General features: G+C 47.7%; 12 protein-coding genes across 12 annotated transcripts; 6 read left to right on the top strand and 6 right to left on the bottom strand.

The window, feature by feature from the left end:
* Positions 1 to 167: 167 nt before the first annotated feature.
* Positions 168 to 1676, top strand: B0J16DRAFT_319214 (uncharacterized protein; the record flags this gene model as incomplete). Its single annotated transcript, XM_046125499.1, has 2 exons — positions 168 to 939; positions 1018 to 1676. 2 exons carry the CDS (start codon positions 168 to 170, stop codon positions 1674 to 1676), a joined length of 1431 nt encoding a protein of 476 aa, XP_045985497.1.
* Positions 1677 to 3239: 1563 nt separating this feature from the next.
* Positions 3240 to 5218, top strand: B0J16DRAFT_285711 (uncharacterized protein; the record flags this gene model as incomplete). Its single annotated transcript, XM_046124058.1, has 1 exon — positions 3240 to 5218. One exon carries the CDS (start codon positions 3240 to 3242, stop codon positions 5205 to 5207), a length of 1968 nt encoding a protein of 655 aa, XP_045985496.1. The 3' UTR covers positions 5208 to 5218.
* A 1156-nt stretch (positions 5219 to 6374) lies between these two features.
* On the top strand, positions 6375 to 7739 carry B0J16DRAFT_117308 (uncharacterized protein). The gene has a single exon (XM_046121560.1). It carries the CDS (start codon positions 6548 to 6550, stop codon positions 7661 to 7663), a length of 1116 nt encoding a protein of 371 aa, XP_045985495.1. The 5' UTR covers positions 6375 to 6547; the 3' UTR covers positions 7664 to 7739.
* B0J16DRAFT_117309 (AIG2-like family-domain-containing protein) lies at positions 7740 to 8356 on the bottom strand. Its single transcript, XM_046121561.1, has one exon. It carries the CDS (start codon positions 8268 to 8270, stop codon positions 7815 to 7817), a length of 456 nt encoding a protein of 151 aa, XP_045985494.1. The 5' UTR covers positions 8271 to 8356; the 3' UTR covers positions 7740 to 7814.
* A 351-nt stretch (positions 8357 to 8707) lies between these two features.
* On the bottom strand, positions 8708 to 10497 carry B0J16DRAFT_362278 (general substrate transporter). The gene is made up of 2 exons (XM_046129797.1): positions 9511 to 10497; positions 8708 to 9465 (listed from the first exon to the last, which is right to left on the bottom strand). The coding sequence occupies exons 1-2, from the start codon at positions 10409 to 10411 to the stop codon at positions 8735 to 8737; spliced, it is 1632 nt and encodes a 543-aa protein (XP_045985493.1). The 5' UTR covers positions 10412 to 10497; the 3' UTR covers positions 8708 to 8734.
* Positions 10498 to 10965: 468 nt separating this feature from the next.
* B0J16DRAFT_397522 (uncharacterized protein) lies at positions 10966 to 13442 on the bottom strand. Its single transcript, XM_046132321.1, has one exon. It carries the CDS (start codon positions 13220 to 13222, stop codon positions 11066 to 11068), a length of 2157 nt encoding a protein of 718 aa, XP_045985492.1. The 5' UTR covers positions 13223 to 13442; the 3' UTR covers positions 10966 to 11065.
* A 166-nt stretch (positions 13443 to 13608) lies between these two features.
* B0J16DRAFT_117281 (uncharacterized protein) lies at positions 13609 to 16663 on the top strand. Its single transcript, XM_046121558.1, has one exon. It carries the CDS (start codon positions 13724 to 13726, stop codon positions 16439 to 16441), a length of 2718 nt encoding a protein of 905 aa, XP_045985491.1. The 5' UTR covers positions 13609 to 13723; the 3' UTR covers positions 16442 to 16663.
* Positions 16664 to 17474, top strand: B0J16DRAFT_117286 (uncharacterized protein). The gene has a single exon (XM_046121559.1). The coding sequence runs from the start codon at positions 16886 to 16888 to the stop codon at positions 17354 to 17356; it is 471 nt and encodes a 156-aa protein (XP_045985490.1). The 5' UTR covers positions 16664 to 16885; the 3' UTR covers positions 17357 to 17474.
* Positions 17263 to 18738, bottom strand: B0J16DRAFT_339908 (beta-lactamase/transpeptidase-like protein). The gene has a single exon (XM_046127607.1). The coding sequence runs from the start codon at positions 18722 to 18724 to the stop codon at positions 17441 to 17443; it is 1284 nt and encodes a 427-aa protein (XP_045985489.1). The 5' UTR covers positions 18725 to 18738; the 3' UTR covers positions 17263 to 17440.
* Positions 18739 to 18936: 198 nt separating this feature from the next.
* B0J16DRAFT_303434 (major facilitator superfamily domain-containing protein) lies at positions 18937 to 20604 on the bottom strand. Its single transcript, XM_046124674.1, has one exon. The coding sequence runs from the start codon at positions 20576 to 20578 to the stop codon at positions 19112 to 19114; it is 1467 nt and encodes a 488-aa protein (XP_045985488.1). The 5' UTR covers positions 20579 to 20604; the 3' UTR covers positions 18937 to 19111.
* Positions 20605 to 21170: 566 nt separating this feature from the next.
* Positions 21171 to 22191, bottom strand: B0J16DRAFT_355184 (uncharacterized protein; the record flags this gene model as incomplete). Its single annotated transcript, XM_046129406.1, has 2 exons — positions 21171 to 21910; positions 21963 to 22191. 2 exons carry the CDS (start codon positions 22189 to 22191, stop codon positions 21171 to 21173), a joined length of 969 nt encoding a protein of 322 aa, XP_045985487.1.
* A 625-nt stretch (positions 22192 to 22816) lies between these two features.
* Positions 22817 to 23860, top strand: B0J16DRAFT_397515 (xylose isomerase-like protein; the record flags this gene model as incomplete). Its single annotated transcript, XM_046132320.1, has 1 exon — positions 22817 to 23860. One exon carries the CDS (start codon positions 22817 to 22819, stop codon positions 23858 to 23860), a length of 1044 nt encoding a protein of 347 aa, XP_045985486.1.
* Positions 23861 to 23939: the final 79 nt, after the last annotated feature.

Here is a 23939-nt window from a genome sequence, read left to right as displayed (position 1 = left end):
CTGTAACTTATCTCTGGCAACTCAACTGGGTCTTTTGGCTATGGACTTAAGACAGAACATCCTTTCTCTACATCACCAGCGCATCAAGATCTTGCATCATCGGAGAGTCAGCTTGTAAGTTTTCATGCACTCCCAAGTTTGACAAATGCTAACAACCACAGACCAAAATGAATCCATTTCAACGTCTTCCAAACGAAACCATCGATGCAATATTCATCCATATGCATCCAATCGATGTCTGGAGATTTCAACAATCCAGCAAGTCTTCTGAACGAGCACTGGATCCTCATCTGCTGACACGGCCCTACGCACTCAACGATCTGATGACGGTTGCATGTGTAAGAGGCAACAATGGAGCTATTCGAAAGGCCGTTTCTCTGGGTGCCAATGTCAGTATGATAACACTTCCACAAAGCAGAGATCAGCAATCCTCCACAATTCTCTGCGCTTCGCGGCATCTGGACACCGTTGCCATTCTTTTCGATCTGGGCGCGCGCCTTGACATGGATTTCAACGGGCTTGTCGACACAGAACGTCGCATACGCGAGAGAGGAAAGAGTGCCGAGTTCCTCCAATTGTGCTCGGAACGCGGCGTCAGAGATCAGTTTATTAACTTCCAGGACGCTATCGATCACAGTCTTTTCGACCACGTAGCGGATGTTACCGAAAAAGAATTTGAGAAATGGAACGCCGATGATATTGACAAAGTCTCAATACTGCTGGAACTGGGGGCCAACTCCACAGCACTGTCTGAAGAACAGCCAGCAGTTACGACACTCTCCTATTTGATCAAGAACATAGGGAAGCAATGTCCGGCGCCATTGTGTCTTCCCATCATCAAACTCCTCTTATCCAAGCATCCCGATCTAAACGCCCCTTCTCGAGAATTGACGCAAAGAGTCCTGGAAAGTCAGAATGGGTTTGAACCTGCCGAGGCAGGTACTTGCCCAATTGCGGTCGCCGTGTAGTACATGGCGAAATATGGGTCGACACAGATAATGGACATGCTGCTTGAAGCTGGAGCTAAGCTGGATGTGCCGGTACAGACGCATTTTCAACCTCTTTTCGTATACGCCTACACGATTGAGACTCCGGATAGCCCGGGGTATGACTATCTTTGCAGCCATGGCGCAAAGTTTGAGCCAATCTGGCAGCCCGGAGCGCCTATGGAATACTACGATTCGATACCCATCTTCCGGCTATGTCAAGACTGGGTGGAAGATGGGGGTCCCCTACTTCTCAACGACGGGCAATTTGGCGTGACGAAAGTCTTCATTGAACGAGGGGCTGTCAAAAATGTCGGAATCCGCTTTATCAAAGATGCCCTTCGACCAATGATGGGCATTCTGCATCGCGACGCCAACCCATCCATCCTGATCCAGCGTTCTCACACTCTTTTGAAATTGGTTCTACAAGACGGCAATCTCAACTCGAACATGGCTGGTGAGATGGACGACCTTTTGTTGGAGATTGTGGAGGAGGCGACGGTCAACGGATCTGGCAATACGAACCTGGAATTCAGCGACATCGTTGACCCTCTTACTGTGGCTCTGCTGTTGGGGAAGGGTGCCAAGCTGACCACAAGGGCACATGGTAATTGGGCCACAAAGGATGTCCGAGACGTTGTTGTCTCACATCTGGAAAATGATCCTTACAACATCACCTGCGATATCTAGGTAGTGATGGACAGAATAATTCAATGAATGACTTTGTGCCACTTTTAGCCCTCTCTTAGACTCTTTGTTTCTGGTGCCCTTGACCTTGGAGGATGGCTTCCGTACTAACTACATACCAGGCCAGATATATTCAATCTCCATGAAATTTCGCCGTCTGATCTTGCTTTGTTGCTGACACTCTATTCAATGTTTGCTGGCGACAGTCATCTGGAGATAAGATGCCCGTAATGCGTACCTAACAAAACGACACTTTTGATCACACGGCTGTCAGGGCGAACTTTATCCTTAGTTTCTGACACTCAACTCACGTCATATCGTTGGATACCGGTTTGGAGTCAACCTCATGACTTCCTGTCTCCAAGCTAGGGAATGCAGAAGTTCATCTCCACAACATCCATGACACCGACGACCCGGAAGTCACCCTCCAAACCAGTCATGACCTACTCATGAATGCGTCATGAGACAGCCATCATGGACTCACCCCGGCGTTATTCCCGTACAAATGCGGGGATCTGGGGTATATAACTCATGGGAGACCCCCAGGAGATTTCGCGACTTTCAATCAGACACACAACTACTTATCATTATTCATTCAATCATACAATTTTATTCTCAAATCACCAACATGGCCTGCGATTGTGGATCGACTTGCAACTGCGGTGGAGCTAGCTCCTGCAACTGTGGCCAGAGCTGCTCTTGCAAGGACTGTGGCGTAAGTGTTCATTGTCAGTTGAGATGATACAATAACTGACTTGTGACAGAAATAAGAAACAGTCGGGGTGAATTCATCTGCCAACGTGCAGACTGACGGTTGGACTATATGCGGGGTAGCTCGAGAGTTCAATAAAGTCAATATTCAATATCGTTAAGGGTCGTCAGCTGTGATATGTCAGTGACCTGTGACATGAGAAGAACATATCAGTGCGAGACTTGCCCGCTATGTAACAAGGCAGATCCCTACTCCGGGCTCCTGCTCGTGGGGAATGCAACGTCTCAAATGCAAGGATTAGCTGCCACTATCAACTCTTGCACTCTGCAACCCTCAACATCTCGCCCTTATACATTTGAATTCTGTCGGAAATGTTAGGCGCTTAACTTTAGCCGCTTACTACTTGTAACCAAGCGAAAGCATAACCAAGATGCAGTACAAATACAGTCAGATTTGGCTCGGAAGCACAGACGCTGAAATCAGACGAAGGATTCTATGTCGCTCCATTTTCCCGATTTGGGCGCATGGCAATTGTCTTTGATTGGTTGATATTATGCATGTCGGTCCAGTGGTGTTTCATTTATAGACTACTGCAACCAGGATCTCAAAAACACTCGAGATTTGCACAAGTCCTACTCCGTACGTCGTGTTCAATCCAATCAACGACAAGACATGGATGCCGAGACAAAATCACCCTGCAATTTCATGAGCCACTTGTAGGACTATACTGCTAATGATCGGCAAAAGCTGTACCTTATAGCCAGGCCCGCGCCTCACAAGGCGTTCTCCCGCCATGTGTTTCTGGCGTTAAAGAGGCTTGCTCTTCCATCCACATTCACATCATGGCAACCATGATGGCTTCTCACGAAAGTTCCCGCCGCAATAGCGGACAGCATTCCGAAAGCTTCGGTCCGAAACAAGAAGTCACTACTTTCATAACATCCGAATCACGATCGCAATCGAAAACAGAAACCCCCAAAGTCAGCCCTGTGCGCTATTGGTCATGGGAGATTGTATCACTTCTCTTCGCCATTGCGCTTCTGATCGCCACAATCGCTATTCCCGCTCATTACAACGACAAGGTTTTGAAACGATGGCCGTACGATATCAGTCTGAACACAATAATCGCTATTCTCAGCACTTTTATGCGAGCGGCTGTGATGTTTGTTGTCGCTGAGCTCGTGGGACAGATGGGTTGGCAGAGCCTTCGAAAACCTCGTCCTGTATCCGACCTTCATCACTTCGATAATGCGAGCCGAGGGATTCTCGGAGCTTTCAAACTATTCTGGAATGTCCCTCCACGACTTGCGAGTATCATTGCCGCCATTGTCATCATCTTATCACCGGCTATTGCACCATTCTCCCAACAAGCCGTCAAGACCGTCCCTTGTTCACGAGAAGTCCCAGGCTCAGCTTCCCTTCCAATCTCTCACTACGCGCCCGTCAAAAACGCGAAACACCAAGCGTTCGCCGTTGCCCAAGAGATTACCAGTGACATGAAAGCAACTATGCTGAACGGTCTTGTTAACCCCAAAGGAAAAGACACTGATGTTCAAGCAACTTGTTCGAGTGGAAACTGCACCTTTACAGAAACTTCGAAAGGGGTCACCCATGCCTCAGTTGCCATGTGCAGTTCGTGTCTCGACACAACTGAGTTCATCAAGCTGAACGTGACGCAAGTGAACGGTTACCCGAGGATCAATTACACCCTACCAAACAGGCAGTGGTTGCAACCTATCGGAGGTGGCCATATATTGAGTGCCTATAACGGAGACGTCGACTGGGCTCTTGGTGGCGTTGAGTCTGAATTTGCAGAGTTGACAAAAGCCGCCATCGCCAATTTGACAGTTTTGACTTCTTCACAGAGCGCTTGCAAGAACATCACTCTGTTTACTGCGGAATGTCCCCAAGACAGATTTACTGCGGATTTACCTGAATCCCATAGGAATCATAATCCGGTGGCGATAACATGTGCTCTTTATCCTTGCGTGAAGCAGTACCACGCCCAGGTCAAGCAAGGAAGACTTGTCGAAAAAGTTGTTGATGAAGTGCCCTTGAGCGCACTTGATATCGGCTTTATCGGCGATAGTAAGAACCCTGCTCTTCTGAACAAGGACAATAAAAGGAACGCTATTCAGTCGCCCTGCCTGGTAGGCGATGAAGAATATACTTTTAAAAATTTCTCTCAAAGAGACAAGCCACCGAAGGGTTGGTCGACGGTTGAGCTCGACAAAACGAACTATACGGTCCCGGATACATGTCTATACCAAATGGGAATTCCATACTCGCAGGCCCTGGGCAACCACCTGGACAACACAATCTTCAACAGCTACTGTCAACAAACTAGTGCAACTGACCCGGGTCCAGAATGTGGATCAAACTGGTGGCTGGAGCCCCTTTTTAATACCACCTACGATGTTTTGGACACAGCATTTGATGACTTCACCGCCGCCATAACCAACAACTTCCGCATGCAAGCAATATTTACCAATCAAGATAGCGAAGTAACCGGAGTCGTCAACGAAATGGCCATCTGTACCATTTTTGACTGGCGTTGGGTTTTGTTACCTGCTGGGTTGATAGCTGTTACTTTGGCTTTGTTGATATATTCTGTTGTCCAGAGCTATACTCACAAAGAGATGCCTGTATGGAAGACTTCTATCCTTCCGCTGTTGTTTTATGGCCCTAATGTTACGACTGATGAGAAGAGGGAGACGGGTTTGGATGGATTGCAGAGAGAGGCTGGAAGGATAAAGGTTGAATTTCAAAATGATGATGGGATTAGATTGAGGAAGATCGATACGAGAGCGACGGAGAGTTAAACATACATGAGGCTTACGATCTAGATATATATTTTCAAAGCGAACATCCTTCTTGCATCACCCTGATTCATGGGTTAAATAACAGTCGCGGCTGGTTTCAATAAGGTTTTTGGAACGGCAGCCTGCCGCAGATATCGGACAGCGACAACCAGGAGCGATACCAAGAACTTGCACGGGACCTTGAATTCGCAGACTGGTTGAAAGGCATCCCAGTCCCCACTGCAGTGCTGTTTGCCAACGATGCGATTTTCCCTTTCCATGAGGTCGTCCTTTCGTCGCTTCCACAGTTCGCCCATTACTAAGCAACCAGACTTATGCTAATCTCATGACAGTCGTACCACGCAGAAATCTCATCATCATGTCTTCACCCATGGAAACCGAACATCATTTCGACACAAGATCCTAGTGTTGACCGGGAGGATGCTCACATGGTCTTCGGCCTCCTCTGGCGAGTTCCTGAGCTCTGTTGCCGTCTGGAAAGGCCCACCCTTCAAGAACCACAATCCTTGATATTATATCAGCTGTCTCTTCCCGAATGGACTGACCTATCATTTCTATGACCCACGTTGCCCGCCATCGCCTACTGAGACTAACATGACGAACCTGGGAGGTCGTTGAATTCTCTCGGTATCTGGTGGGAGAGGCAAGAAGGAACCTGATAAGCCTACAGTCGAGGTTAGTACCCCTCCGTCGAAGTTTAGGCATTCGCTGATCCATGCCCAAAGTTTCACATCTGTGCTATCACAGGATTGTTCCAGGCCTGATCATGTGGTCGTTGAACCGCGGGATAGAAACTCCAGCAAGGGCCAGTTTATACTGCAGCTACCCGACAGCAATATGATTCATTCGTCGGAAATTGAAATTGGAGAGGCGCGGTGGCAGGCTGTCGCGCCGAATGCGGTGATATCCGTGAATCGAGGGGGCAACACGTCGACAGAGCTGGTGGCCGATGGACGAGTCGTTCGACACAGGGGCAAACTCAAACCTTCCTAGGGAGTTCTCCAGATTCAATAAATGCTCAAGCACAGCCCATCGTCCGATCAGCGGGCTTTTGTGGAGATTTCACGGCGACCCTGCCCTTTCGTCTGAGATGTCTCAGTTCTATGCAGTCTTAGTGACAGCTTCGCAGCCTGCTTTTGAGATGGACCCTAAGATCGACAAACACCAACACGTCCAATCAAAAGGGCTTGTTTGCCGCTTGGCTTGGTAACACCGCATGGCAGCTGAGAAGAGCTGAAGCAAAATCAGGCTGTACCCGATCTAACAGAATACAGAAATACTTCCCGAGCGAATATGGATCTTCGAAAAAGTAATTCCTGCCAACCTCCCCTGTCAACAAGATGAGAAATGCATTGCCTAGCCTCCTACTCGGTCTTCTATTTCTCAGCGTCGGTGCATTCATCGGAACAATCCACGGTCTCCGACCTCTATCAAACGTCATTAAACGCTTCCCCGGCGATGCCCATAGTGTTACAACACGAGAAAAAGCGCTCGAATGCCACGCAGACGATCCAGAAAGTTGGGGTTATGATGCTTGCAGTATTCTTATAAGATGTATTCTCGAAAGCCTCGATGACCTTTTCAAGAGTGACCTCACCATCGGCACGACTATTCTAGGCCTGGTGCCTAGTATCTTGATTATCGCGGCCGCGCAGCCGGAGGATATTGTCCGTCTTGCTCTTGTATCGCCACATAGAGCTCTAGCGGTGTCTATCTTTGGTATCTCTTTGTCGCCCAGTTTATATGTGAGAGCAACACCCCTGAAATCGGAGTTGAGGGAAGACTCGAAAAGGACCTGGGATATTGAATTATCTCGATTTACTAAAAGGACTTCCTGCAAGCATGTAGCTTGCAAGGCATTGGCTGATCTTAGCATCCTGGCTATGGCTTCCGTCGCGTTATGGCAGTGTTGGATCGTAAACTCAGCTGCAATGGTCCAGTGGCTATGCGAGTCGCCTTTGCTACTTTTCACATGGCCTCTTGCAAACATGACTTGGGTTGTCTTTGCTGTTTTGCTCCTTCACTCGATGGCGGAGAGTATAGAATTCAAAAACCCTTCAATGGATATCTCTTACGCATGGTGGGAAGTCCTTCTCCTACCCTACACGTTGGATTTTGAGAAGAGACTCAAATTGGAAGTCAAGTGGATTCCCATCAGTGCATCATCGATCGGCCAGATGTTTGAAATTCCATACCTGTGTCTTGTGACAGACAGGCCGGCAGGATCGAGTCGCACTTATACGATTCGGATCATCGTCAAAATGTCCGAAGATCTGTACACCTTGAAATGGCAGATGTACTTTTTCATAATCGAGTTTTGTGCGATTGGGATATACTTTTACGCAACCTTTGTTCTTCTCAGCGCTGTCTTTATCGGAGCGGTGGGAAGTGTTCGGTTTGGAGCCATGATGGCTGGACTTTATGCAGCAATTCGCTTTGTTCAGTGTGTTTTCTAGTATTCGAGGGAAGTCTAGACTCAGGATGACATACAGAGACCTGTAGGCAAGGTTAGTAGGGCAATATTTTCGAAGGCTTTCTACTGCCTACCTTGTTTTATTTTGTACTTCTTGGCTCACCTCGAGCTCATCCTGAGCAGGTGATAATCCTTCAGGCGTCATCGCCAACGAGTTCCATACCTTCAAAAAGATCCAGCCAATCCCCCAACCTCTCCTTCACAAACCATTCCAACTCCCATGGCTCATCCGAGAGTTTCTCCATATCCCCATCCCAGACATACATATCCGCCTCTACCCTGGTCCCGTCCTCCATCACCACCTCCACAGGTGTAATCTTGTATGCCTCTCCCTCAAAGTCATCCAGCTTCTTGCGCTGGGACATAGTCTCTAGAATTAGGAGATACCCATCTACTTCACCGGACTCTTTCTTGACGACAGCTGGGTAGTCGCAGTGGTTGACAGAGAGTCGTGTGTAGTCATGTACTTTAGCTGGATGTGCAAACCTTTGGACGGTGCTTGTGTTGGATGCGTCGCCTGTTACGGCCCAGGCAAGCAGGGGCAAAGCTCGAAGGGTGCCGTAAACAAACAAAGGGCGTGGCGTAGACATGTTGGGTGAGCATGTACTGTGGTTGTTTTGATTGGAAGAAGAAATCAAGTGGGAGCCAAATATTGTAAGTACCCGAGGTTTTCAGGCAGCAACGCGACAAGTAAATTTTACCTGGCAAAGCTGAACAAACTACCTTTTTGAGTGCCAAAAAGTATAACAGCGCAGAACAAAACTTCTTAATGTTTGTATTCTGTTGGGTGCCAACAACAGTCACATTCTTCTGTCGATTTTGCTTCTAAACATTACCCTGTACACTTTTATAAGCAGGTACCTAGCAAGTTATGTTCAATGGTTTATATCGTGGCTTTCAACTCTTACCTCGAGAACAAGCTAACATCAAGTTTTGCAATCATCGAGAGCAGAATTCAATCATAGATCAATCACTGGAAAGCAATCATGAACCAAAGGTAAGAATTCAAAAGGTATATTGCAAATATCACACGCTTGTATCGCCAGCTTTTTATCTAACCCTCAATCTGCTCAGCCTTAGCCTTCTCATCCCTCAAATCAACACCATCAGCATTATGTCTAAACTCCTCCTCCTGCAATCTCAAATCCTCCATAACAATCTTATTCGCCTTCCAGATAGGCTTAGTATCAAACAATTTATCCATAGCTTCTAAAGGCACACCCTTGGTCTCAGGAATGCAGAAGAAGACGAAGAAGACGGACAGAACCATGAGAGAGGCAAAGAAGATGTACACGCCAAAGCCCCATGCTCGGAACATTTGCTCGGTGAAGCGGGCGATGATAAAGTTCCAGAACCAGTTGTTGGCTGCGGCGTTGGCCTGTCCGAGGGAGCGAGTGTTTTGGTCGAACATCTCGGAGTTGAGAACCCAGGGTGTGCCGTTCCATGAGGGTGTGTAGAAAGCGGTGTAGAGGTAAAAGAAAAAGACAGCTGCGATGCCACCTGATGAAAGAGAAACATCGTCTCCGCTGGCTAGCTTGGATTCGGTGTTGGCAATCTTGATGTATGCACCGATAAAGTACATGCAGAAGGCGCCTCCAGCAGCACCAATCATGAGAAGATTTCGTCGACCCATCTGATCAATGAGAACCATGAGCCAGACAAATGTCAAGACAGTCTTGACGACACCGAAGATACCGGTGGTGAGGAAGCTGGTGTTTGTACCGGTGATACCGATGGACTTAAAGACTGTAGGGCTGTAGTAGTTGATGGCGTTGATACCGGAACCTATAGATGTTAGTCGTGAAAGCCGTAAAGGATCAAGTCACTTACCATTTTGGAACACAAAGAGAAGACCACCGAGGAGGAAACGCCACTGAACCTTGCGGTTCTTGAGAGCAGCGAAAGGCTTCCAGAAACCAGCACCAACAGCACTGTGGTATCGATCAATCTCGGTATCGATAAAGTTGATCTCCTCCACAATGTAAACATCATCTTGGTCGAGGTTTCGCATCCAGCAAAGATTCTTGATAGCCTTCTCGCGCTTGCCCTTGGAGAACAACCATCGAGGTGACTCAGGAATAAAGATAGCACCAATCATGAGAAGACCAGCGGGAATAAGCTGAACAGCAAAAGGAATAAGCCAGACATTCTCGTTCTGGCCGGGAGAGAGGGGGAGATGCTGGTTAATTCCGTAGTTGATCCAGAAACCGACCAGACCACCAGCTTGCCAACCAAGTTCGTAAAGACCGACAAGACGACCACGAATAGCAGGTGGCGATAATTCGGAAATGTAAATTGGTGTCATGTTGGAGCATCCACCGACACCAATACCAGCCAGGACACGACCACCGATAATAAGACCGAGACCGCGATCGCCATTGGCACCAAGCATCATACCGGCGCCAACCATAAAGACAGCGGAGAACAGAATAAGCGAGTATCTACGTCCGAGAAAGTAACTGCTGACATAGGCGAATAGAGAGCCAAAGAAGGCACCGGCTTGGTAGACCGACACAATGTTTTGCTTGGTGAGAGCCAAAGCGGCGGGATCGTAACTCTCAAAGTCGAATTCTTGGACGAATGATGGCAAGGCAAGGGTCGTTCCGATAAAGGCAGAGTCGTAACCAATTGTACAAGCAGCCATTGATGCAATGGCGGCGCAAGTATAGACGCGCCAGTTGTAGACGGCTTTCGGCGTAGGCCGATCTTCCTTGAGAGTGAGGATACCCATGACTGCGAATTGTCGTGGAACTTTTGCAGCCGTTGATATTAAGGTTGAGAAGGATGATGAACTGGAGTGTTGAAGAGTGACTCGACCGGTGGGGGGCGAAGATTTATACCACAACACGACCCATATCCCAGAAGCCGCTAGTTTTGGTCTTACTAGGAGTCAATTGCCCACTCAATAAACTGCCAGATAATCATCCTCCAAACATGGAGAGTAGTCCGGGGTTTGCGGGGAAGCATCTGTGGGGGAAGAATCTCTTTCCGTGACGCATAAGATCTGAGATTATGGTTAATTCTGTGTGTATGAAAACATGGTCAAAGAGTCAAGATACGCGTCTTTGGATAAAGGCTTATCCTCCATTCTGGGGTCTCCGCATTCACCATCCATGCGGTCTCGGGTCTAACCTTATTTTGCAAGTCAACGGGGATGATCTTTGGATGCTGAAAGTTTATCCTTGAGGTGTCCACGGCGAAATCGGCATATTTCCGAGGTTGATTGGTCGGAATTCGAGATACACCGCTGGAGTTCGTGAAGTGGGTGTCAAAACACGGTAACCAGGGGGCGTAATTCGGTCTGTTCTCATCATACACGGTCCCAAGACACGCTCGTGAGCCACCGTTTGAGATTGTAATATTATTTTATTATCCGTAGACGTAATCATCTTCCAAAGTCGCCTTGAAACATCTCTCCCAGATCGCATCCTGGTGCGAAACCTAAATTCGTCATGAACTGCGAATCAACATCGATACCATCCGCGCAGTCTATAGATCCAAGTTCATCTAAAATAGCATCGTAGTCCAGTAGTTGACTCGCCATGTTTGACTCGGGAGGTAGAGATCCTATCTGCCCGTTGACATGTGAAGTTTGTAGTGTGTGGAAAGTGAGATTTGGTGTGAGTGTGTACAATGGTTGCGAAGCTGGACTGCGGTCCGAATATCGTTGTCTGTCAAATGACAAACCTTGTTCTTTTTGCCTCTGCTGCATACGACCTAACTCGTGTTCCAGTTCCCCGGATGTGATGGAAGCTGGATGATGTCCTGGATGAGAGGTGGTTGATAGATCATCCATAAATAATGGGCTAACGCCTGGGCGATTAGCAAGATCCACTGAACTGGGTGTATTTTGGTTGTTTTTAGATGCGTCCATTCCACCCCTCGGCTTCCACGTGTCTGTGAGAGTTTGTATCATTGTGTTCCACTTTGTAAGATCTTGTTCTTGCATACGTGTCGCATGTCCGTGTTGCTGAACTATTTCCATGAGAATGGTCACAATTGGTGGTGTTCCGCCAGGTCCAAAGTTTTCGACGCACGACTCAACCACCTCGCTAAAGTTGGACAATAGAGATGGTCGATGGCCGGGCACCAAGTCGAGGGTTATCGCTAAAAACATCCCTTGCAGTAGATATGCCGATGGTACTCTCGGCGTTGAGCCACCAAAGATCAGCGAATTGCAAAAAGAAAAGCGCGAGTCGAGGCTTTTAACGAGGTCGTCAGGGGTGATTGGGGCATTGCCATGTATCCTTTGGTCCGCGCTAGCACCCCAAAGTCTACAGAAAGCGAATAATTGCTGGAACGTTGGGAGTGGTGATGCAGAGTCCGGCGATTGTCCATCCTCAGATGACTTCCCGAAGCCTGAAATAGAAGTCCATGGCTGTATCAATTCCCGCTCTCCTATTGATACAGAGGGGAGGGTATATCGAATACCGGAAGTCACCTGGGGTTGACCAAGACAAAGTGACGCCAGAGAATCCAGGATAAAGCTCGCTGATAGAACCTTGACTTCATTGTAATGTGATGAAGTCTCGACGCTTGACTTGACTGGATACATGTGGGATGATGTGGTTTGATGGTAGAGAGCGAGGCGCGATGCGCGGCCTATCAGTATCCATGCTGGCATCGTCTTCTTTTGGCCCAGCAGAATTAGAGATTGTAGGAGCATGGAACAGACATGCGCAAGCTCAATTGATTCGTCGTCGGATGGTACAAGTCGTCGAGCGGTCGCCAGAATGTCGTCGGGGGATCTGTCGTGTGAGGCATCTTGATACGCAGACACTGCGAGAACAGCCCAAAGCTGAGCATGAAGTGTAGAGGCAGGACCTGCTTCGATGGTGATGCCGTCTGGAGGATACGTGAGCGCCGTTCTGGTGATAACCGCAGGCTCAACAATTGGGAGCCAACAGTGAGTATAAGAGACGTAAATATCGACCAGTCGTTTCCAATTGGTAGGTAGTATCAGCTTGGTAGATTGCGATCTTTCGAAGGGTTGTGGCGGGAGTGTCGGTGCGACTTGAATCGGTACTCCTGGTGATGGTCTACCGTCGAATAGGTTGAGACCAGGCGGGGTGTTGTCCTCTGACTCTGAATCATCGGCAGACGTCTCATTCTGTGGTGTCTTCTCGTCCGACAACAGTCTCCCAATATCCTTGTGAACTCGACTCTTGTTCCATCGTCGATATAATCGATGATTGGCTTTATCCTTTGTTGCAAGGATACGAGTCCCTTCTGCACCATCATCCTGTGTAAGAAGTTGATGAAGAGCTCCCTCACAACCAGGAACCTGTTCAAATAACCACGCAAGTGATAACTCAATTGTCCGAAGGTATCCCGTTTGTACACCTCTCTTCCGCGACGCAGGGGTATACGAACATGGCCTGTTTTGTGCAGTACAAGTTCCACAATGAGGACGAGCACCATCACATTTCTCTCTTGCGGTGCGACATGAATCACATGCCAATGAGACTCTCTGACGTTTGACAGGAGCTGTTGCGGGAGCGCTGGAGGTATCCGCATCGTTCTCTCGTTTCTTTGGCGGCATGCTTGAATGTTTAATAGACAAAGCTACCTGTGCCGTGAGGCCAACAGGAGCATGACGGGATACAGCTGAGAGGAAGTTTGGCGTTGTCCAATCAATCAAGTTCAGGTCAATACGTAATCTCTGCCATCAAGACCCATGACAATCTGAATCAACAAAGCGATAACTATGATGAGCGCGATGCGGGGAGAACCTAGAACCTGGGGAATATTCTGAGTTGAACTTCCCAGCCTCCAAGTGACAGTCCGAATCATCACCGATGTTATTGGACCGGAGGTTGAAGTGGGTCGGATAAACACTTTCCCGACCAATTGTGACTTGCATGCCCCGGATTTGCTGGTGGGGGATCTGCCGAGCACCCTGCCGCCCACCTCGAGACAGATTCTATTCTTGACAAGAACTCTTGCGCTTTAGATACACCAGTACATACGACGATATACTGTTACTACATACCACGGTATTGTTATGGCGTCACTCTAGACACGGACAAGCTGCACACGCAAAATGGCTGGTGTCAAGAGGTCTATCGGGTCAATGCTTGGCCATGAGGATGCTTTGTTGCGACCAAACGGCCATGCCCGTCCAAGAAGTCACTACGATGGAATAACCCGTGATAACCTCGATCCTTCAACACCAAAGTCACAGTCCTTTAGACTGAGCGACGCGCTTCACTCACAAACTTCGTCTCAAAACACATCTCAACCCAATTCAAGAGCCGCTTCTCAATCCGTGGGTCCACAACAAGATGGCCTCACTCGTACACCATCTCCTACCTTTCCTCCCTTGACTGGGCAGGTTCCCGACTTTAGTCCAGATGCATCAATGATCCTCGTTGGCATGCGCGGTGCTGGAAAGTCCACATTGGCGGTCATGGCATCGTCTGCTATGGAGAGAAAGGTTGTTGACATGGAACAAGCTTTCCAACGGGTTACCGGTTTATCTAGTGCTGCTTACAAGGCTGAGCATGGATCTGCCGAATGTTACAAGCAACAAGCCAAGGTTTTGCAAGGTGCTTTGCAACGGCATTCCACCGGTTGTGTCCTTGTTTGCTCATGGATGGAGAGTCGTGTTCAAAGTCTACTACGAGAGTTTGCGTCAAGTCACCCTGTCATTCACATTGTTCGAGACGCCGATGCGATTCAGAACCACCTGAGATTTCGCGATTCTACGAAAATTCGAAACCTTCTCGACGTCAGCAATGCTATCTTTAGGTCCTGCACAAATTTTGAATTCTTTAACGTCTCCGAGAAAGCAAGCAAATCGTTGCTCGCAAGAACATCAATGTCGGAGAGGTCACCAGCTCCATATCTGACACTCAAACATGTCGAGCGACACTTTCTCAAGTTTCTGTCACTGGTATACCCAGCAGGAACAATACCCTTTGCCGATTCAGCCTTTCCACTATCGAGAATCCCCACCGAGGAACGCAACTTTACATACGCCACTTCGATACCTCTTACAGATATCCTTGGCGATGGTGTGGAAGTTGAGGAGCATGTCAAGGGTGCAGACGTGGTACAGATTGTCGTGCATGATCTGGCAGACCACGCTGAACACGGCACCTTGACATCTGAGACCAGCGCAAAACTACTTGCAGATATCACCAAAGGCATTGGGGTTGTTAGAAGAAGTACAATTCTTCCAATAATTCTCCATCTCTTTCTCCCTCACACAGCAACTGACGAAATTCTTCGTGTCTATCTCGATCTCGTCCACCACACCGTTCGACTGGCGCCAGAAATGATGACTGTCGACCTTCGACTCGAAGATGTACATATCTCACGCATACTGTCAATTCGCAAGAGAACAAAAATAATCGGAAACTGTTTCATCATCTCAGATCCACCAACCTGGGACTCGCCAATCTGGATGTCTTGGTACAAGAAAGCCAACAATTTGGGTTGCCACATTGCACGATTAATACGACCTGCGACATCAATTGACGACAACTTCAGTATTAACCATCTGAAGACAGCAGTTGCCGCGCTACAAGGACCCAAGATCCCTCTTATAAGTTACAACTCTGGAAACTTGGGCCGCAATTCACAAGCCCTTAATCGCATCCTTACAGTTGTTCGACCAGACTCACTCGAGCGAGTCAACCCCAAACCACCTATTACACCTACCATCACGGCAGCCGGCGCAACAAAAGCTCTCTTCTCGTCATTTATGTATGACCAAATGAAGCTTTACGTCTTTGGAGCCAATGTCAGCTACAGTTTGTCGCCAGCAATGCACACAGCTGCGTTAAAGGCATGCGGATTGCCACATACATACGAGCCAGTATCATGTTCGTCACTTCGAGGCATCAAGCATTTAATTGAGGATCCTGAATTTGGCGGTGCTTCAGTCGGACTCCCGTTTAAGGTCGAAATCATCACCTTGACGCATTCACTCAGTAACCATGCTAGAGCCATCGGTGCTGTCAATACCCTTATCCCCATCCGCTTCTTAAATGAAGACGGCACGATACCAACAGGCGCTGCCTTTCTCGATAGTGTCAATCGCGCAGGCCCAATTAAAGCTCTATACGGCGAGAACACTGACTGGATCGGCATTCGCGCTACTATTCGACGTGGTCTATCACCCGCCAATGCTGTGGTGTCCAGTACCTGTGGTCTTGTCATTGGAGCAGGTGGTATGGCTAGAGCTACAGTCTATGCTATGCTTCAAGTTGGTATCAAGAACATTGTTATATATAACCGCACACGCAAGAACGCCGAGAAGATGGTGTCGCATTTTACACAATTACTACAGAGGAAAGACTTGGGTGTGTTGAGTGCTGAGAGTGAACACTCTCGATTCCATGTTATTGAGTCAATGGAAGATCCCTGGCCGACAGAGTATCGTCTACCTACGGTCATAGTCTCCTGCATTCCGACACATCGCATCGGCAACGTTCCCACACCAGAACTCACACTACCCGACGAATGGCTAGAAAGTCGCACTGGTGGTGTCGCGATCGAGTGGGGATACAAGACACTAGACACGCCGTTTCTAACACAATTCCGAAAACAAGCACATCGAGGATGGGTCAGCATGGATGGTCTTGACATGTTACCTGAACAAGGCTTTGCGCAATTTGAGTTGTTTACTGGGAGGAGAGCGCCGAGGAGGCTAATGCGAAGGATGGTGTTTGAAGCATATCCTGTTGAAGAGGGAAAATCGAATTTTGAAGAGTTGCAGCCGAGATTACGGTCGTTGGATGAACAAGAAACATAGCGATGAATTGACAATGCATTTTACGACACTTCTAGATCGAAACTCGACTTCTGTCTACAGTGTCACGCCTCTTTAGCATTCATATCTCTCGGCAAGTACTCAATTTGTTCACAGACAACTCTAGGGTTAACGTCAGCAATGATCCTGCGAAGCTTCTTACGACAGCTTTGTCTAGACTCGACCGTGACAGGTTCATCAAAGTGCACACCATCAATTGTCACACATAAGCACGATAACAGCGCGTGACCCAGGAGTCAGATTTGGCTTGGCAATCTATATCACTGTTCCAAATGGTCGTAGACAGCCCAATCGATCGTCGCCTTATCCGAGCAACTCGTTAGTTCCCTGAATTGACCAGAGTAAGCTGACCTGATCACTGACTATATATACAGTCACAGCGACAGCGACAGCGACATGTAAGAACCTCACAGTACTCCGTTCGCCATGTCTTCTCTCAGATCCTCAATCGAACAAACCGCCAAAGCATTCTTCTCGGCTTATGTTGAATGCGGTCAACAAAATGACCCAGCCCTCGTGAGCCGAGACCTTGACGAATCCTGCAAACGTTTTTACCGTCCCATCTCGCTCTGCGAATTTCTTGGCGTCCCGCCTGATCAGTCGCTTGACAACAAGTCCGTCGAAGCAGGGTTCGCGAATAGTCTGACTCAAGCAACTTTCAAGACATGTGAAGTGGAAAACTTGACGATTGACGTTGAAGCGAGGAGAGCTGCGGCTATGACAAAGTCGGATATGTTGTTTAAGGATGGGGAAACTATTGTTATGGAACATGCCTGGATCTTGGACTTTAGTGAGGATGGAGGGAAGGTTGTTCGTGTTGTGGAGTTTTGTGATCAACTTGCGACGAGGAAGATGGTTGGAAAGGTTTATCCTGGGAGGTTTGGGAGTGATGCTTGAGTCTTTCCCATATGAGACCAGTCGTTATATATATCTCCAGAAAGTGCGTCGTCTGAAATACCTCAGTTTACATCGTGGCCTGAATCACTTCCTCCAAGCATGATACTTCCGATAAATATCCTTCCTAAAAACATCCTTCAAATCCGTCGCCGTCTGCGAAACTTCTCCATCCAAAGGAATTCTCGCATTAACAGCTCCGATCCCGCAAAGATCATTCTTCCTATCCACAAACCACGTTATCGTGAGTCCTCCTCCCCAACTCATGGTGTGAGCACCATACCACCCCTCCACATCCTCCAGCGTTACAACCCCTCCAAGACCGTGACCTAGCTTTGCGTCTTCGATGCCGACTTTGAAGAATGAGCCCATTGGACTCGAGAGCATGGCTTGATGGCCGGCTGTTGCTTCGGGGGTGAGATGGTGTTGGAACATGTCCTCCACTGTCTCAGTCTTGAGAATCTTGCCATCGTTGGAGAGGAGGGAGTGGAGGATTTTGATGTAACTTGTCGCAGACATGGCTAAACCGTGACCACCGAAACATCCTGCTGAACGACCGTTGATAAAAGCACCTTGACCCATGACAGCATACCCAAGACCCTCCGGATCATCAGGATTAAGATCAACAAGCCGTTCCCTCAAATCCTCTCTCGTGACAGGATAAAATTGGGCATCGTTCTCACAACCGAGCGGCTTCAGAATTCGATCGTGGAGTCGTTTCTCCAAAGTTTCGCCTGTGACGCGTTCGACGATTCGGCCTGCCCAGTCGATACCGGTTCCATACATCCAGCCCTGTCCAGGATGATGGGTGAGGGGATAGATGAAAGTATCTTCAACTGTCTTCTTCGATTCATCCTTTGGTTTGAATTTGGCACTCCACTTTCCGATCTTAGGATCAAGAAAATCATACGGCGTCCCAGCACTATGCGTAAGAAGCATTTCAAGCGTGATTTTCCTCGCGGGGTCTTCAAAAGTCGGTTCATCGCCCTCCCATCCTGTCAGAACCTTCTTCTCAGCCAACTCAGGAACGATAGTTGATAAATCTCCGTCGAGAGTAAGAAGACCTTCTTCGACACATTGTAAAGCGGCGATGCTGGCTGGAAGTTTGGAAGCTGAGGCAAGAGTGAGAATATCGTCCAGTTCCTGAGGAACTTTCTCGCCGGAGAGAAGAGTTCTTTGGCCGAGGACTTTGTTGTAGGTGAAGTCTCCTTTGGTGTTTGTTGCGCAGATGACGCCGCCGTTGATTTTGCCTGCGTTGATGGCTGCTTGGAAGGCTTCTTCTATGGTTGACATTCTGATAGAGTATGATCTGAGTTGAATGAGATTACGAAATCTGAGGGATGAGCTGGGAATTCTAAGTCGTGATAGCATGATATGAAGAGTTATTTATGCTGTATGGTTCATGTAAGACGATGTAATAATCCTCCGAGAGGAGGTGGGTCACGTGTGATGAGCATCGCATCTTCTAGCCAGTCAGAGGGCTAGCTTTCCGAGCGGACAAATGAGATTCAGATGAGACTATTTGGCCGGTGAGTCAAGATATCTTAGATTCAGTAGATCTACCGACAGATCCGGACGATCCCTTTAGTCAAAATGGAGACCTTGCTGGACACCGATATCCTAGGATTGAATCTGATCATGAGTATTCAGGTCGGTTGGTTTGTTGAACTGCCCAAAAGGCATCTGTCTATTCCACTTCTTAACTAAACACCATTGCCTCGAGTTGTCATGAAGTAGATTGTATTTGAGTATCCATATCTATGAACTAGACTCATATCTACTCCTCCCCCGAATCCTCTCCCCATAAACATAAAAACACCACGGAATAGGCGCCATAAGCAACGTACACCCCGCCAACAAAGTCGTAGCCCAACCAGCCCCCATCTTCTCGAACATCTGCAACGCAAACAAAGGAAACGCAAAACTAAGAGAATATCTACTCAGCATCATTGCTCCAGAGGCAGAAGCTCCATACAAGGGTCCATAAGCATCCAACATGAAAAGGTTCACACCAGCGTAAATCAAAAGACATGCTAGCATCGTCATTCCTTGGAATATGATCGGCAGGATGTAGTGAAGACGATATTCGGCTGTCCAGCCTGCTATTAGAAGACTGGCGGGGAGGAGGAAGGATCCTATCATTGAGGATATAAGACGGTTTTCTGGTGGGAGTGCTGTGTCATGAGTTTGATTCCACCGAATAAGACGTTTTTGATAATATGAAAAGTCGATCAACACAAACGGTGCACAGGCGAGTAGTGTACCAAGTGTAATCCCAAGATACGAAAGTGATTCTCCCGTCTTGCCGAAATCGTAATAATTTCTGAAAATCCAAGGAACTGAAATGATGAAAGTATACAACAGTCCAAAGATGAATCCATTGTATAAACTAACTAACGTAACAATGGGTTCCGTGAAGAGCATATGAAGCGGTCGAAGAATAAGAACCGTAAAGAAGTGACGAATGGTTTTTGAGACTGATGTTTGTTGAGAGGAACCGTCTCCCATGCCCATTTTGATAGCTCTTCTTTTCAAAACGACCTTTTTGTATGTCTCTTTTGTGAAGAGGACGGGGATGTAGAGAGCGCAGGTAACGATTACTGCAATCCACTGCGTCCATCGCCATCCAAGACCTCGTTCGACGAAGCCTCCGACGAGAGGCCCAACAGCTGCTCCAAGTGAGGGAATGGAATAGTATATTCCCAGCGCAGCGCCTCGATATTGAGGAGCGCAGTAATCCATGATTGTCGCAGATGTATTATTCACATTTGGCGAAGCAAACATGCCCGCAAAGAAACGACAGACACACAAAGCCGTGATATCCCTCGCGAACCCCGACCCAAGAAGAAAGACAAGGAATATAGGCGTCGTAGCAACATATACAGTCTTTCGTCCATAAGTCTCAGATAAAGGTGCACCGACGAGTGGACCACAGGCCATGCCGAGATTATACAGTGACAAAGGCAGCACTGACTCTAACCGTCCTTGGTGGAATTCTTTTCCAACGGAGGTTTGGGCGGGTGCGTATATTGCGCCTGCGAAACATGATGCCCATGCTAGGGATGTTATTGATGCGATACTGAGGATTTTGACGGTGGGAGAGAAGTTCCGTGGGTTGTCTGGGTCGGAGGGACCTGTCCAGTCATAGGTTGCGTTGATGCGTCTTATTATTTGTTGGGTTTCTGGTGAGGATGTTTGGTGGTCATAATTCGAGATCTCTGCCATTTCTGGCGGGTTTCGGGGAAAAGAGGCCATGATGAATGTTGGTTTGGTCAAGATCGGAGAGTGACGTGCGATATATGTAGCGTAGTCGTTCGGCGAGTTGTTCTAGTTGCCGAGATGCTTAGAGCCAAGACCATCTCGGTATACCCTCAAAGTTCCTGATTCAGTGGCTTTCTGTAATTTAAAGAGAATTATCAATAAGCCCTTTTAAAAACTTTTTTCGTTTGAAGAAGAGCAAGAGAGGTAGGCAGAGGGGGGATGTAGTTTGGAGTGCATTGCCACAAACTTCAAAACCACCAATTGTAGCCGAGGATTTGTACATATATATTAAAGACAGCATTGTTTCTATCGCTCAATCGACCATAGTTCCGTCTCAATTAGACAGTCCCGCAGCAGTTCGTCCTGTGTGATGTAGTCTGAAGGGCGTCGGTGAAATGGCTGTCAAGCCGAATGCTTACCTCAATGATCTGCATCGGAGAACCTCCATAGCGTCACTACCATGAACCTTCGGGATGAGACGTAATGTAGTTTTGTAAACTCGTGTTCATATATAAATCTAAAAGCAATGCACGCTACCCAACCCAATGCGAGTCCCCTACAACTTACTCTCCGCCCGCTGAGCAACCTTCTCAGCAATAGCAGCATTCACCTTCTCAACTGGCAACTCCTCCAAAGTCTTTCCAGTCCAATATTTATCTTGTTCCAAACCCTGATATATCAAAGCCTCAGTTCCCAGAATAACATTCCATCCCTTATCCTCCGCTATAGCACCAAGTCTTGTAAACGGTGTGGGATTGTAGCACATCTCCAGAATAGCGCCCTTCTCCGCTTTGTCCAGGAATGTCTCTGTAACTGCGCGTGCTTGGATCTCTTCTTGTGTTTCGGGTTCAAAGTCTGGTACACATGCGACGATGGCTCCTGGGGCGGGAAGAGAGGATGCTTGGCTTGTGGTCTTGACATGCAACAAACCTTCGCCGTAGCCTCGTGCTGCACAGTCTGCGATGACGGCTTGGACTTCTGCTTCGTCGCGGTTGACGAGATATATCGTTGTAGCCTGCATTTTCTTGCGGAGAGCATAAATAGCACTTCTCGCTGCACCACCTCCGCCAACGACAAGAGCAGGCTTGTTATGGAATACAGCATCAGGATTTGTGATATTCTGGTAGAATGATTCACTGATACCAAGGACATCTGTGTTTGCGCCACAGAAGATTCGACGGCCATCCTTTTCACGGATATACAGAGTATTGCAAGCGCCTACATCGCGACATTCTTCTGTGAGTTCATCCAGGTAAGGAATGATGGCGACCTTGTTTGGCATAGTAACTGAGGCGCCTACAACCCATTAGTAAGAGTTCATCTTGATCCAATTTGGTGAGAAACATACCGTAAAAGTCGGGATGTTGAGCCAACTTTAAGAATCCAGGAATATCAGCAGAGTCAAGTCGTACTTGACCCCAATTGAGGCCCAAATCTTGATAAATAACATTATGAAGGAATGGTGAAAGTGAAGCTGTGAGTTTTTTGCCAAATAGGTAACCGTGGCGTTCAAGTTGAGAGACTTGATTGGATTGGAGAGAGTCTCCTGAAGGGTAAGATGTTTGTTGGACAGACATTGTGAGATGAGATGAGACAATATGAGGTGAAGCGAGATGTATGAGATGGTGATCTGAGATGAGATGAGTGAATGTCTGAATGCGGCGCACGACTTCAAGTACTCCCATTCAAAGAAAAGATAATCACCAAAATCCCGGTTGGAGGGTTTTTCCAGTGAATATCCACCCGCTAATTCATGCTACCGATCTCTTCATCCGGGGTGCGTGTACTAAGCGATGCCGAGTCTCCACCGGGTAAAAGCTTAACCATAGACCCCGGGTAAGCGATACACCAAGAAACATGATGTAAGTCTGGATCTAAGTACTGGAAATATTCTGGAAAAACGTATTGTAGAAGAGATAAGGGAACAAACGGTTGCTACCGGCTGATGATGACGGAAACTCGACGGAAAAGATGCGCATCTCGATTAAACTGGGTTTCAGATTGGATGAATGATCTATCTATATAGCATTTATCTCACATGGTATGGAAATCTCCGATGTATATATCTCGATCGAATAGCCACAACGTCAGAGGCAGTTTATACAGCTTCATATAGCAATTCATCTCGTATCATTTTCACACCTACCAAGCCATACACATATCATACTGTCAATACTATATTGACACACTCACACACTCACCATGCACAAATCATCTATATGCACAATGTCCCTAGGCCGCTCTTTCGCAGGCCACTCTCTCCCCACCAAACTCACAGCCGCATCCCAAAACTCCTTCTCCGGCATAGAAGTCTTTTATGAAGACCTCGTCGACTTATCAAAATCCCTCCCCGGCGGCGCCACCCACGCAAACCAACTCCTCGCCGCCCGCACAATCCGCGACTTGTGTGAAGCCCGCTCGTTAGAAATTATTTGTCTCCAGCCTTTTATGCACTTTGGCGGTTTAGTAGACCGAGAGGCACAAGAGAAACAATTTGGCGAACTGGAGCATTGGTTTGATCTTGTTAAAGCCTTGGGCACCGACTTGATATTGTTTCCTAGTAGTTTTCTCCCTGAGGAGCAGATTTGTGAGGATGATGCTGTGCTTGAGGGGGACTTTTTGAGGGCGGCGGATATGGGATTGGCACAAGAACCGCCTGTGAGATTCGCTTTTGAAGCGCTTTGTTGGGGAACGAGGATTAACACTTGGGAACAAAGCTGGGATATGGTCCAAAGGGTTGATCGACCCAACTTTGGGATGTGTATCGACAGTTACAACATCCTCGGTCGAATCTTTGCAGACCCAACGACACCCTCAGGAAAGACGGCCGATTGCGAGACAGTTACAAAGGAGTCCATCAAAAGACTTCTAACAGTGGACGTCTCCAAAGTATTTCTCCTCCAGGTGGCAGATGGCGAGAAACTCAATGCACCACTCGACACAAAGCATCCCTTTTATAACGCTGAGCAACCGGCGAGGATGAGCTGGTCACGCAATGCGAGGTTGTTTTACGGGGAGACCGAGTATGGCGCTTATCTACCATGCAAACAACTCCTACGCACTGTTGTGCAAGGACTCGGTTTTGATGGTTGGTTGAGTTTTGAAGTATTTAACCGACGGTTGACCGATACTGATGCTGTTGTGCCGGAGGAGTCGGCCAAGAGAGCTGCTGCTTCGTTTGAGAAGATGAAGATTGAACTTGGATTGAGGACTGAAGAGACACCCAGATTGCAAGCGAATCTGTAATACCCATTTTAGCATAATACCATAGTTCGTTCCTTTTATTGATTATCAGATTTTATATCATAAAGAATTCTTTTATCAT

The sequence above is a fragment of the Fusarium flagelliforme genome, assembly GCF_020744385.1.
Source record: "Fusarium flagelliforme strain FIESC 12 MPI-CAGE-AA-0113 chromosome Unknown B0J16scaffold_3, whole genome shotgun sequence".
Lineage (NCBI taxonomy): Eukaryota > Fungi > Ascomycota > Sordariomycetes > Hypocreales > Nectriaceae > Fusarium > Fusarium flagelliforme.
Note: the sequence above shows the minus strand (reverse complement) of the source record. Positions and strands in the feature narration are given on the sequence as shown.